Genomic DNA, 13,865 nt, shown 5'->3' on the forward strand with positions numbered 1-13,865 from the left:
GGAGAGAAACCAGAAAGCCCCGTCAGCTGAAGGCTCCTGTCCCCTTGTCCCAGCCACCCGCGGTGCCCAGGCCATGCTGGCCATGCCAGAGCTGTGCCCAGAGCTGCCCATCACTGCTGCCTTTGGGAGCAGAGCAGGAGGGCAGGACATGTGCCCAGCCTGCAGCCAGCCACGGCACCTCCAGCCCTCAGCAGCTGCCCAGAGCAGGACGCTCCTGTGCTCGCTGCCATCTCCCCAGAGCTCTGATCCCACCATCCCCAGCAGACAGGACCCACCTCACACCATCCCCCGCTGGAAGAAAAGCTGGTCCCAAACGATGCCCTCAGCCTTCTCCAAGGGCACGGCCCATCCACGCTGCAGCTGCTCCCAAGCACGTCCTGATCCAGACTGGACTCCACCTGAAACACTTCCTCTAGAAAGACAAACATCAAATTATGGAAAATAGGTTACAGACAAAAAGGGGAACAAGAAAAAAGGTCAAAAATCTTATCTCTGTCAGGGCCCTAAGGAAGGCCCAACCCCTGCGTGCCAGGGAAAAACCCACCATGGGGGAGGGAATCCCAGGCTTTCTCCCTTCCCCTGCACGGCCCCCATGGTGATCCCAAAGCAAACAAGGGCAGTGGAGCAGCCCAAGCCCTTCCTTGCCTGCAAAGCAAAGCAGCCCCTGCACAGGGTCTGGAGTCCCACCTCTGCTCCCACCATGGGGGTTTGTTTGTGTCAGGCTGGCTGCCCCAGCCCAGCCCCAGCCCGAGGCACGGTGGGTGCTGGGGGCTGTTGGCAGGGCCAGGAGCCCACTCCCATTTCATATCCACCCCAGCCCATGTCCCCAGCCCTTCCAAAAGCAGCCTGGCAGCCGACTGAAGGATCAGCTGCATCCGCCCCAGCAAAGGGGGAACCTTTGGTTCCCAGCCAGGCTGTGCAATGCCCAAATCTGGGAGCATCCCCCAGTGTGTGGACTCATCTGCAAATTCCCTGTGGAACCTGGCTTTGGAGGAGGTGTCAGAATCAAAGTCCACCATCTTCAGCCTGCCGGTGGTCAGGTGGAGCAAGAGGTTGTCATCCTTGATGTCCTCACTGTCCCCAGCAGCAGCAGCCCCACCTGGGACAGCTTCTCCAGGAGCTCCTTCTTCCCTGGGCCAGACCAGGCTGTCAGGGCTCTGCCCAGGGCCCCAGCCATCCATGAACCATGGCAGGCAAAACCAGGGGAATGTTGGCCACCAGTGCTTGCCACACCAGGTCTCCAGCTCAGCTCCAGCCCATGAGCTGCGTCTTCACTTCTGCTGACCCCTGCTCAGAGCTACAGGCAGGACAAAACCTGGCTGGTTGTCTTTACCACTGAGTGCCAAGAGATGTGTGGAGCTGTTACCTGCCAGGCCCCTGGATCCAACTGTGCATGTGGATCTCTCCCATCTTCTAGGGCAGAGGAACATGGATCACGGAAAAGCTCTTCTAAGGATGGCCTGTCCAAGGGCTGCATGGACAAACACCTCTTAATGACATCCTGGCACTCTGGGGAGAGAAAGCAGAAATCACCAGTCATTTGGAGAAGTTGCCCCCTTTTCCCGTGCCCAGGCCATGCTGGGTGTGCTTAGAGGTGGGCCTAAACTTTCCCATGGATTTTCTGTTTGGAGGAGAGCAGGAGAGCAGGACATGTGCCACCTCCTTAGCAGCTGCCAGAGCAGAATGCCCATGAGCTGCTGCTGTCTCCCAGCACTGGTATTGCTCCCGAGGCCAGAGATGAGGATCCACCTTGAGAGAGCCATGGTGGGAACAAGATCTGCCCCCAGATATCTCCTGGCCCCTCCTGAACGGGTGCTTCCCCATGACCAGGGTGCAGCAGGAGGCCCAGGGACCAGATCGTCGCTGCCTCGCCGTGGTAGCATTGATGGTGGATCCCGTCTGGTGGGCTGTAGGACAGGGTTCCTGTGGAACACAGACACAGTTCATCAGGGGGATGCTGCAGCCTCCAGCACCTGTGTAAGAGAAGGGTGACCTTTTTGTTCGATGCAGCTGCAGATAGTAATTTGTTTCAAAGAAGTTTGTTTTTACAGCAGTAATAGGCAACAGGCTGTGAATTGCTGATAACACGCATTCCTAACCTTTTACAGTGGTAGTAGGCAATAGGCTTTGCAGTGCTTAACTGATAACATGCATTTCTAAGATAACACGTATACTTGAGACTGTGAGAATCCCCAGATCAAAGGACACCTGTGAGGAAGACAACCAGCCTTCATCCCACGACCACCAGGAGGCAGAAAACGACCACCTAGCAACAGAATGCGATTGCGCAGAAGAAATGAGTGAACTAAAGAAGGGGATAAAAACAGTGAGCTAGGGGGATCACGGCGTGGCAGTTTGGCGGAGCGGTTGCTCCCCTCTGTCGCCGCAGCGCTGCTTTTTGCTTTGCTCTCATATACTCTCTTAAATGAATTAAATAAATTCTGTTAATCGGATCAGATGGCCTCTTGTGCTCACTCATAACAATTTGGTGCCGTGACTCGGATCGTGGATTTGGAGGACCCCTCTCTGGGAGAGGCGCCACCACTCCGCTCTTTTGAGCGGACTCAGACTGGGGGTCTTGTCCTCATCCCGACTGACGAACCCAAAAGCCTTGAGAGGAAAGCAAAGAAAGGGAAGCGGGCCCAGGATACCCCTTAAATTTTGTGCACAAAGTCCGAACGACGACGCAGGAAGCGTAAGTATAAGGGTTCCGTTCTGGCGGGGTCGGGATCCCGGAGTGTGGCGAGTGTGTGAGTTGCATGAGAGGGGAGCCGGCAGCCGGACGCCCCAAGTGAACACGGACCCTCAGTAGTGCGGTTCCCAAAGCCCGCGAGGGCCTGGGCCACGAACCAGGGGAAGTGATTGTGATTATTTGATTATTTGTGTGTGTTAGAAGGCACTCCGGAGGAATGGGGCAGGGGAAGAGTAAATCCCCCTCCCCAGTGGGGGTAAAACTCCCTTCGATTCCTAAGGACAGTCCCCCGGGATTCATGTTGACCAATTGGGAACACTTCCCAGGAACGAGGGGAAAGGATAAAGCAAAAATGATACATTACTGTATAGAAGTGTGGGGAGGGAAGGAAGTTTCCAAAAATGCATTCTGGCCCATATTCGGGTCCTCAGAGGAATGGGTTAGACAAGCTCTAAACATCTGGGTGAGCACTAAACAACCCCCTAGCCCAGAGGAGAGTGACTATGCTAAGATCTGGGTGAGTCGACCAGAGGTGCTTGTATTCAAACTTTCCGAAAAACCTAAGGGGAAAAGAAAGGGACGACCAGAGGAACTGATAGTAGCCCCACCTCCTTATGTTCCTCCTGTACCACGAGCACCCCCCCTCCCCTCATCGGATGATGAGTCTGACTCAGATTCTGAACAGCCTGGCCCAGTCACCCGGAGCAGGGCAAAAGGCAAACTGTTTCCCCTGAGGGAAATGCCCATGGGGGGGCCACAACCAGGAATAGGATTCATTTCTGTTCCCTTGAGTTCGGGAGATGTGAGAGATTTCAAGAAGGAGATGGGAAGCCTATTAGACGATCCTTTAGGTGTGGCAGAAAGAGTGGATCAATTTTTGGGCCCCAATATATACACTTGGGAAGAACTGCAGTCCATACTGAATATCCTATTTACGGTTGAAGAAAAGAACATGATTAGGGCAGCTGGGATGCGGGTCTGGGATGCCCAGCCGGCACATGCTCAACACCCAGCTGACACTAAGTGGCCTCTTCAAAATCCTAATTGGAATGACCAAGACCAGGATCATAGGGCCAATATGCGGGACTTCCGAACCATATTAATTGATGGTATTCGGGAATCGGTCCCCAGGGGTCAAAATATCAATAAGGCATTCAATGACAGACAGAGGAAAGATGAAACACCCACTGAGTGGCTGGAGAGGCTGCGAAAGAACTTCCAATTATATTCAGGATTAAGATCGAATGATCCAATGGGGCAGGCAATATTAAAAGTGCATTTTGTATCCAAGTCTTGGGACGATATTAGAAAGAAGATACAAAAGATGGAGGATTGGCAGGATAGGGATTTGGCAGAGCTGCTGTGGGAGGCACAGAAAGTGTACGTCCAGAGAGAGGAAGAGAGTCAGAAGAGGCAAGTTAAAATGATGGTTGCTGCGGTAAGGGAAAGTAGGAGCATAGAGACAGGACAGAAGAAGTTTACTCGAGACAAAGCAGGTAACAAAGAAAAGGGGGGGGGAACGGAAGAAAAGACTTGTTATTATTGTGGCAAAAAGGGACACTTCAAGAGAGAGTGCAGAGTGCAGCTTAGAGATGAGAAAGAATTCAAGGCCGACTAGGGGGGTCAGGGGCTCTACTTTATGGGGACCCGGAGACATCAAAAAGAGCCCTTGATAAAATTAAAGGTGGGTCCCCAAAGCCAGGAAATAGAATTCTTAGTCGATACAGGGGCGGAAAGATCTACCATTCAATTCCAAGGCTGTACCCTGTCAAAACAGACAGCTATGGTAGTAGGGGCAAAAGGGGAACCATTTGAAATACAAATTATTAAAGAGGTAATGGTAGAATCAGAAACTAAAATGGGGGTGGGTGACTTCTTATTAGTCCCTGAAACAGATTACAACCTATTGGGGAGAGATCTAATTGTTGAACTGGGAATTCAAATCGAAGTGGTAGAAAAGGAATTGAAAATCAGGCTTTGCCCTCTTTGATTAGAAGATGAAGAGAAAATAAATCCTGAAGTATGGTACAATCCGGGAACCGTGGGCAAATTGAATATGACTCCATTCACGGTAAAGATCAGAAACCCTGAGGTCCCGGTGAGAATAAAACAGTACCCTATTTCACTAGAGGGAAGGAAAGGATTGAAACCCGAAATTGAAAGATTACTAAATAAAGGATTATTGGAACCATGTATGTCGCCTTTTAACACCCCCATACTCCCAGTTAAAAAGGCAGACGGATCCTATCGGCTGGTGCATGACCTTAGGGAAATTAATAAGCGAACCGTGGCTCGGTTCCCAGTAGTGGCAAACCCCTATACCCTTTTGAGTAAATTAGGACCTGAAAACGAGTGGTATAGTGTAATAGACCTGAAAGATGCCTTTTGGGCCTGCCCTCTGGACGAATCCAGTCGAGATTATTTTGCCTTTGAATGGGAGGACCCTGACACGGGGAGGCGACAGCAACTCAGGTGGGCTGTATTACCTCAAGGATTTACGGAATCTCCCAATTTATTCGGGCAAGCCCTAGAACAAATTTTGCAAGATTATAAAACAGACCCAGAGGTAAAGCTAGTTCAGTATGTGGATGATTTGTTAATAGCAGGTAAAGAAGAAAACAAAGTCCAGAAAGAAAGTATCAAACTATTAAATTTCCTGGGACTAAAAGGATTAAAAGTTTCTAAAGCAAAACTACAATTTGTAGAAAAGGAAGTTAGATACCTGGGACATTATTTGAAAAAGGGAGAAAAGAAAATTGATCCAGATAGAGTAGAAGCAATCCTATCCCTGCCTTTACCGCAAAATAAACGACAAATTCGTCAGATATTAGGACTTAGAGGGTATTGTAGGCAGTAGATCGAAAACTATAGTGGGAAAGCAAGATTTCTGTATCAAAAACTTACCCAAGATGGGCACCTTAAGTGGACAGAAGAGGAAAAATCTAAATTCCAAGAATTAAAAGAAACTCTGGTCCATGCTCCAGTCCTAAGTCTCCCAGATTTAAAGAGGCCCTTCTTTTTATTTGTCAATATTACAGATGGAGTAACTTATGGAGTACTGGAGCGGGGACTGGGCGGGGAAAAAGAAACCTATTGCATATCTATCTAAAATTCTAGACCCTGTAAGTAGGGCATGGCCGGGCTGTTTACAAATAATTGCAGGCTGTGCAGAGTTAGTAGAAGAAACAAGGAAAATCACCTTTAATGCCACTCTGAAGGTGTTAACTCCACATAACATACGGAGTGTGATGCAGCAAAAAGCAGACAAATAAATATCTGATGCCAGGCTCCTAAAGTATGAGGGGATTCTATTAGAAACCCCTAATTTCACTTTAGAAACCACCTCATTACAAAATCCAGCCTCCTTCCTCTTCAGAGAGCCAGAGACTGACCCACTGACTCACGACTGTGTGATCACTATAGAGGAGCAAACTAAAATTAGACCTGACTTGGAAGAAGAGGAGTTAGAGACTGGAGAAAAGCTGTTTGTAGATGGATCATCCAGAATAGTAGAAGGCCAAAGAAAATCAGGGTATGCCATAGTAGGGGGACCTGACCTAGAAGTAATTGAGTCCGGAGCCCTGGACAAAACATGGTCAGCCCAAGCCTGTGAAATATACGCCATCCTAAGAGCCTTAGAATTATTAAAGGGAAAAGAGGGAACCATTTATACAGACTCTAAATATGGGTATGGGGTAGTACATACATTTGGAAAATTATGGGAGGAAAGGGGCCTTGTGAATTCACAAGGAAAGAACCTGGTGCATCAGAGATTAATAGTAGCCCTCCTGAAGGCCTTGAGAGGCCCTGCAAAGATAGCTGTAGTTCATTTAAAAGGGCGTCAGCGGGGAATGGATAACCGGAGTAGGGGTAACAACGCGGCAGACCATGAAGCGAAGAAGGCTGCAATTATCGAGGCACTGACCTTGAGCGAGAGAGCCAGGAGGGATCCTACAGATACCCCAGAGAATCCTGGGTTAACCACCCAGGATAAATTTATATTTACTATAGAAGAGCGGGAGAAACTTGCAAAATTGGGGATAAAAGAAGAATCGGGGAAGTGGCTGTTAACAGATGGGAGGGAGGTTCTGCCTAGGGCCGTAGCCCAGCAAATGCTTAATAAATTACACCAGAAAACACACTGGGGCGCTCAAGGGCTGGTAGACCACTTTGCCACCCATTATATGACTGTGGGTCTCCATGATCTAACAAAAAATATTACTAAGGGTTGCCCAACCTGTTTACGTGTAAATAGGAAGAATTTAAGGAAGCCACCCTTAGGAGGGAGACCCGTGGCAAAGAGGCCTTTTACAAATTTACAGGCAGACTTTACAGAGCTTCCCAAAGTGGGGAGGATAAAATATCTTTTAGTTATAATAGATCATCTAACACATTATGTGGAAGCAATCCCCACCACTAGGGAGACAGCCCGAACGGTGACAAAGGCCCTGCTAGAAGAAATAATACCCAGGTATGGACTCCCAGAAACAATAGACTCCGATAAAGGCCCCCACTTCACTTCAAAAATAACACAGCTGCTAGCAGAAGCCCTGGGCATAAAATGGGAACAACATACTCCCTGGCACCCCCAGAGTTCCGGGAGGGTGGAAAGAATGAATAGAGAAATTAAGAAACAACTCACTAAATTAGTACTAGAAACTAAGTTATCTTGGATAAAATATCTGCCACTAGCATTATTAAATATTCGGACTCAACCACGATCAGACATAGGGCTTTCCCCATTTGAAATGTTATATGGGATGCCCTACTCCCTAGAGAAAGTTCAATCTAATCCTAATATCACTGACCAAAGTATTAACAAATATTTAACTGTTTTAATGAAATACAAGAAACAGTTATGGGAAAAGGGGATGTGGGCCCAAAGACCACCACTAGATCTTGTATTACACCAGGTACAACCCGGCGACTGGGTTCTCATCCGAAGCTGGAAGGAAGATTCAATCACCCCAAGGTGGGACGGACCGTATCTGGTTATAATCACCACTGATTCCGCAGTTCGTACGGCAGAAAAGGGATGGACCCATGCTAGCAGAATAAAGGGGCCAGTGGACCCGACTCGATTTCATGCAACTTCCAGAGAGACGAGCTGGAAGATTGATGGGAAGCCGGGAGATTTGAAGCTAACAGTAAAGAGAACCCTCAAGTAATCTTAATGGACACTGCCAGTTCCGGGGACATTTGGGTCGGGAATGACTGGGGATTGCAAACACAACTGATAGGAGAAACAAAACCCCCAGGATACTGTAAGCATTTAGAAGACTTAGCTCAGCAGCCCTATTATCAGCCCATCCGACTCGAAAGGGAGCAGAGACCTTGGGAAGGGGAGGGTCATGCCGAGCATGAAGATATTAAAATAAAATGTAGCTGGTTAGATTGTGATTGTTTCCCTTTTGCTTGCTTTTCTTGTAAAATTTGTAAAGGGCTGTAGTGGGCTCACTGTAGAAAGGGGAGGGCTCCAAAAAGTGTGTGTCAGCGCTGCTGGCTAGAACAACGCAAGTTGACCTCTGAAATATTGAATTATAAGGTCGCCACTCGGGAATTGACTAAAGAATCTCCCGAGTGGTGGGAAATTTTTGTGAAAAGAATAAATCCTGAATTCCATTGCTACCACTCCAATGAGCTTTCAAGTCCATTTCTTACGGACATAGTCCAGGTCAAGTGTCGCAGGCTGGTCAAGGGACTGAGGTGCGACACCCCACAATTAAATGAGAAAAATTGAAACTCCCGGAGGTCAAAGTGAGAGAGTGGAAATAATCCCGCCCCTGAAGAATATCTCTGCTGTCAAGAAGATGGCCTACCCTGTAGCTTGTAGCAACCAAGTTGACAGGAGAGACAGAGAGATAGCTAGTGGGGATGGGGGACCCTCCCAAATCGTAAGAAAAAACACTGACCACCATAGGCACGGGAATGGTGACAATGGAATGAGAAAAAGTAGGAATGTGAAATTGGGCATGATAAGCAGCATCCCCTGCAGTGTGTACTACTCAGCCCTAAAGATTCTTACATTTGTGATGATATGCTTTCCTCTCCAAAGTGTTGCTACTGAAACCCATGAACCCTTTAAATGGACATTAAGTAGGTGGGAAAATCATGATACTCATTACAACCTGCAGACTGTGATAACCCCCGGGGCACCAAGCTTTAAAGCTGGAGTATGTAACATGACCAAAAATCCAAGCTGTGGGCGGCTGTTAAATTTGACAAGCTTCTATATGTGCCCTGCTTCAAATTTAGGGAGGTCATATTGTAACCTCCCCGGGCATTACTACTGTGGTTATTGAGGTTGTGAGACAATAGCATCAGCATGGGCCCCGGGAGGAGGGTCAGATAAATACCTAAGGGTGGGATATGGACCAGCTGGATGTGTAAAGCCACAAGAATGGCCATGGACAGGGAAAGATTTACTAGGGAACTGTACTTTCATATACCTCAATGTTACTCATCCAAATGACCCGGGGTGGCTGTTGGGAAAGATATGGGGAATTAGGCATTGGATAGAGGGACACGATTTGGGAAACCTAATAATTATTAAGAAAGAACCTATTCCCTATGACCCTGCACCAATTGGACCCAACAAAGTAATAAGTGACATTAAAACTAAGACAATTAACTACACAGAGACAGAGGTTATTACCAGCCATATTAACATAGATGAGCCAGGTGTTCCTAAACCCGAGCATGCCACCTTGTGGAAAATAATGCAAGCCACATTTGGCGTTTTAAACTATACATACCCGAATCTGACAGAAGGTTGCTGGCTCTGTTACATGATGAATCCACCCTTTTATGAGGCGATAGGATCCTCTGCCAAAACCAGAAGAATTAATGGGACAAACCCAAGAGAATGTCTGTGGAAACAGGGAAAAGATAGCACCCCAGGAATAACCCTAGCACAAGTAAGAGGGAAAGGGAAATGTGTGGGAAAGGTACCCGCAATAATGCAACACTTATGTGAGACGACAATTAGCATCAAGAGAAAAGACAAACTAGCAGAATGGCTCCTGCCAGCGCCCAACACCAAATGGGTATGTAATAAACTCGGAACCACCCCTTGCTTATCCATAAGGCTTTTCAATGAAAGTTCAGATTATTGTGTACAGGTGTTAATTGTCCCTCGCATATCATATCACCCAAAGGAGTATGTACTAGAGCATCAAACAACTCCCGAACACCATCTAGTCAAAAGAGAACCACTCACAGCATTAACAGTAGCAATCTTGCTTAGTGTAAGTGGAGTTGGAGTGGGAACGGGGGTAGCCTCCCTAGTAAATCAACAACAAGGTATGAAAAATTTACGAGTATCCGTAGATGAAGACTTGAGCAGAATCGAAAAGGCCATAGATGGGTTAGTAAAATCAGTCAGATCCCTCTCTGAGGTTGTGTTACAAAATAGACGGGGACTTGATTTATTATTTTTACAACAAGGGGGGCTCTGTGTTGCCTTACGAGAAGAATGTTGCACTTATGCAGACCACACAGGAATTGTGGTTGATACTATGGCAGAATTACGCAAACAAATAGAGCAAAGAAAAAAAGAGCAAGAAGCTCAACAAAACTGGTATGAATCATGGTTTACTCATTCCCCTTGGTTAACAACTCTTTTGTCTACCATTGCAGGACCGGCAATTCTGCTCATCTTAGTGCTAACTTTCGGACCCTGCATCTTTAATAAGCTTATTGCAATAGTAAAGAGTAGGTTAGAGGCCGCTCATTTAATGATAGTAAGATCAAAATATGAATCACTCACTCAGATAGAGACCGAAAACTATCTAGAGCTTAGCAGAAAAGAATTAATACGGTTCAACGAACAAAAAGAAGGATAAAAAAAAAAAGGGAGAAATTGTAAGAGAAGGGTGACCTTTTTGTTCGATGCAGCTGCAGATAGTAATTTGTTTCAAAGAAGTTTGTTTTTACAGCGGTAATAGGCAACAGGCTGTGAATTGCTGATAACACGCATTCCTAACCTTTTACAGCGGTAGTAGGCAATAGGCTTTGCAGTGCTTAACTGATAACATGCATTTCTAAGATAACACGTATACTTGAGACTGTGAGAATCCCCAGATCAAAGGACACCTGTGAGGAAGACAACCAGCCTTCATCCCACGACCACCAGGAGGCAGAAAACGACCACCTAGCAACAGAATGCGACTGCGCAGAAGAAACGAGTGAACTAAAGAAGGGGATAAAAACAGTGAGCTAGGGGGATCACGGCGTGGCAGTTTGGCGGAGCGGTTGCTCCCCTCTGTCGCCGCAGCGCTGCTTTTTGCTTTGCTCTCATATACTCTCTTAAATGAATTAAATAAATTCTGTTAATCGGATCAGATGGCCTCTTGTGCTCAATCATAACACTGACCCCTGTGGAAACCGCAGAGATGCTGCTGGATGCTGCCGCAGCAAGATGCTGACAGGAACTGGAGACTCCAAGTTGGGCTTCGTCTTTCTGGCACTGGGGATGGAGTTCTACCTGCACAAGAAATGGGGGTCCCGGGGGTCGTGTCCCCCTTCCCCTGGAGTGTGAATGCTCCCCCGGGGCCCCCAGCCCGGTGTCACCCCCTTTTCTCTGCCCACAGAGCTCCTGAGACACTGGCGGCCGCAGCCGCTCCCCGTGGCCTCGGGCCTTGCCGGGACCCCCCGCTCTATCCCCACGCTGATTTTGGGGGGGTCGAGTGTCCCCCCAGCCCTGCTGTCACTCTGCCCCTGCCCGCCTGCTCCCAGTGTTCCCAGTAAAGCTTCCCAGTTAAACCCAGCCCAGTTCCTGGGGGCACTGGGGAGGGACTTGGGGGGACCCCACGGCGGGGCCGGCACTGGGCAGGGAGGGCGGGTCCAGGTGGGGAACACTGCCTGCTGCGGGTCTGCCCGGCAACTGGTGAGTCATCAGCCCCGCTCTCGCTGATTGGCTGACTCTTCTCCACCGCGTTCTCTCATTGGCTGAGGAGAGGCCCGGCAGTGCAGAGAAGGAACGGGAGAGATCCCGCCCCGAGCACCGGCACGGGGACAACAGACCCGGCCTGGGCACAGGGAGGGAATTTATTACCAACCAAACCACGGCAGCACCAGGAGAAGGGAAAGAAATCCCTCCAGCGCCTTCCCCCAGCCAACGGGGATCACCCACAACAGGGTTACCCACCATGGAGAGACGGGGACATCCGAGTTTAGAGCAAAGCCAATTTTATTGAGTGTACCAGGTGTTTATACAGGGATTTACTTGTATGGTGCTTATAGAGGGCTCTGTTTTTGGTAACAATTTCCCATTGGTTACACATTCTTCGTGACATCCAGTAACCTGGGAGCATTTATCTTATGAGAAAGACTCACACCATTTTTTCTGGTCACTTCTTGCCCAGGGAGACTGAAACTGTGTCTGTGTCTCCCACAGTTTCTGCTCAGTCAGGCCTCAGATATCGGGCCCCTTTATCAGCTCCATTGCTTTACTCTCTGTTTTATTCCCCATACGGGGGCACCGGGGCTCTGCCCAATGGGGGTCACTGGGGATCATCCAGCCCGGATCCTCCCATGGGGGATGGAGCTGCAGCAGCACACCAAGCTCTTCCCTCACTCCAAGCTCTTCCCTCGCTCTCTTCCCTCACTCCAAGCTCTTCCCTCACTCAGGGCACTCACAGGGCTTCCCTTAGTGGTGCCTCCGTTGGTGTTGGGTCAAGGCTGAGCTCTGTACGAAGCCCTTCCCACACTCCCCACACTCGTAGGGCCTCTCCCCAGTGTGGATGCGCTGGTGCACGGTGAGGCTGAAGTTGTGCTTGAAGCCCTTCCCGCAGTCGGGGCAGCGGAAGGGCCTCTCCTCTGTGTGAATCCGCTCATGTCTGAGGAGATGGGAGCTGGTCCGAAACCTCTTCCCACACTCCCCACACTCGTAGGGCCTCTCCCCAGTGTGGATGCCCTGGTGTCTTCTCAGGGCAGAGCTCCACCCAAAGCTCTTCCCACATTCCAAGCACTCATAGGGCCGTTCCCCAGTGTGGAGCACCTGGTGCATCATCAGGCCAGACATGTCTCTGAAGCCCTTCCCACACTTCCCACACTCGTAGGGCCTCTCCCCGGTGTGGATGCGCTGGTGCAAAGTGAGGTGGGAGTTGTTTTTGAAGCCCTCCCCGCAGTCGGGGCAGCGGTAGGGCCTCTCCTCTGTGTGACTCCGCTCATGTCTGAGGAGATGGGAACTGGTCCGAAACCTCTTCCCACACTCCCCACACTCGTAGGGCCTCTCCCCAGTGTGGATCCTCTGGTGTTCGATCAGGCTGGATCTCTGGCTAAAACCCTTCCCACATTCCAAGCACTTGTGGGGCTTCTCCCTGCCATGAGGCTTCTCCACCAGCTCCGAGCTCTGGCTGGATCTCCGCCCGCCTTCCTGGCTCAGGGGGGCTCTTTCCTCCCTGCACTTCCCTGGGCTGGGTTTGCAGCTCCTCCTCCTGCAGCATCTCCGGGGCTTTTCCTCCTCCTCCATCCAGCCACGCCCACGGAATTAAAAATCCTGGTTTGAGGGAAAAAAACAAGACAAGAGCTCCTTGGACTGGAGGTTCCGCCTTGCCCAAGTTCATCTCAGGAAATCATTGGGAATCTCGTATCTGTAAGAACCTCCAAAACACCAAGATTCAGCCCAAAAATCAAATCTCACAAATTTCAAGACACAAAACAAAAACTCCCCAAACATCACAAGTCAGCAAAAACCTATCCCAAAAATAAAGATTCAGCTGCCACATAAAACCAAAGAACCAACATTTAGCCCAATAAAGCTCAGAAACACCAAGATTCACCCTGTGGAAATCGTGGATTCCCCTCCACAGTCACCTGCTGCATGTGGGGGGAGCAGCACTCCTGGGGCTGGGGGGAGGCTGCAGACACAGGGAGGGGTGGAACCTTCTGCTGCTTCCTCTTTCTGCTCCGCCTCCTCCTCCTGTGTCTCTACTCTTCCTCACACTCCTCTTCCTCTTGCTATTCTTCCTTCTCCTGCACAATCCCACCCTCTCCTGCCACCTGCATCCTTTGACCATTTTGTTCCTCAAGCCTGCTTCTCCTTCCCTTCTCCTCCTGCCCCCAGGCCCAGCACCCACTGCCGGCTCCCTCTTCCCCCCACACCCACAGCATCCCAGCGCAGGGGCAGGGATGGAGCTGGGGCAGGTCGGGCTGGGGCAGCGCTGGGCTC

General features: G+C 49.5%; 1 protein-coding gene across 1 annotated transcript in view; it reads right to left on the reverse strand.

Annotated features, from left to right (window-relative positions):
* LOC144248444 (uncharacterized) overlaps window positions 1-13,865 on the reverse strand; it is a gene marked incomplete at its 5' end in the record, with an annotated part of 153,065 nt that overhangs the window by 27,035 nt on the left and 112,165 nt on the right. Inside the window, 2 exons of the mRNA XM_077790610.1 lie at window positions 11,264-11,271; window positions 12,387-13,014. Of these exons, the coding sequence (XP_077646736.1) occupies window positions 11,264-11,271; window positions 12,387-13,014 (636 nt within the window). The remainder of the gene's footprint in view (window positions 1-11,263; window positions 11,272-12,386; window positions 13,015-13,865) is intronic.

This window comes from Lonchura striata, unplaced genomic scaffold, assembly GCF_046129695.1.
Source record: "Lonchura striata isolate bLonStr1 unplaced genomic scaffold, bLonStr1.mat Scaffold_126, whole genome shotgun sequence".
NCBI lineage: Eukaryota > Metazoa > Chordata > Aves > Passeriformes > Estrildidae > Lonchura > Lonchura striata.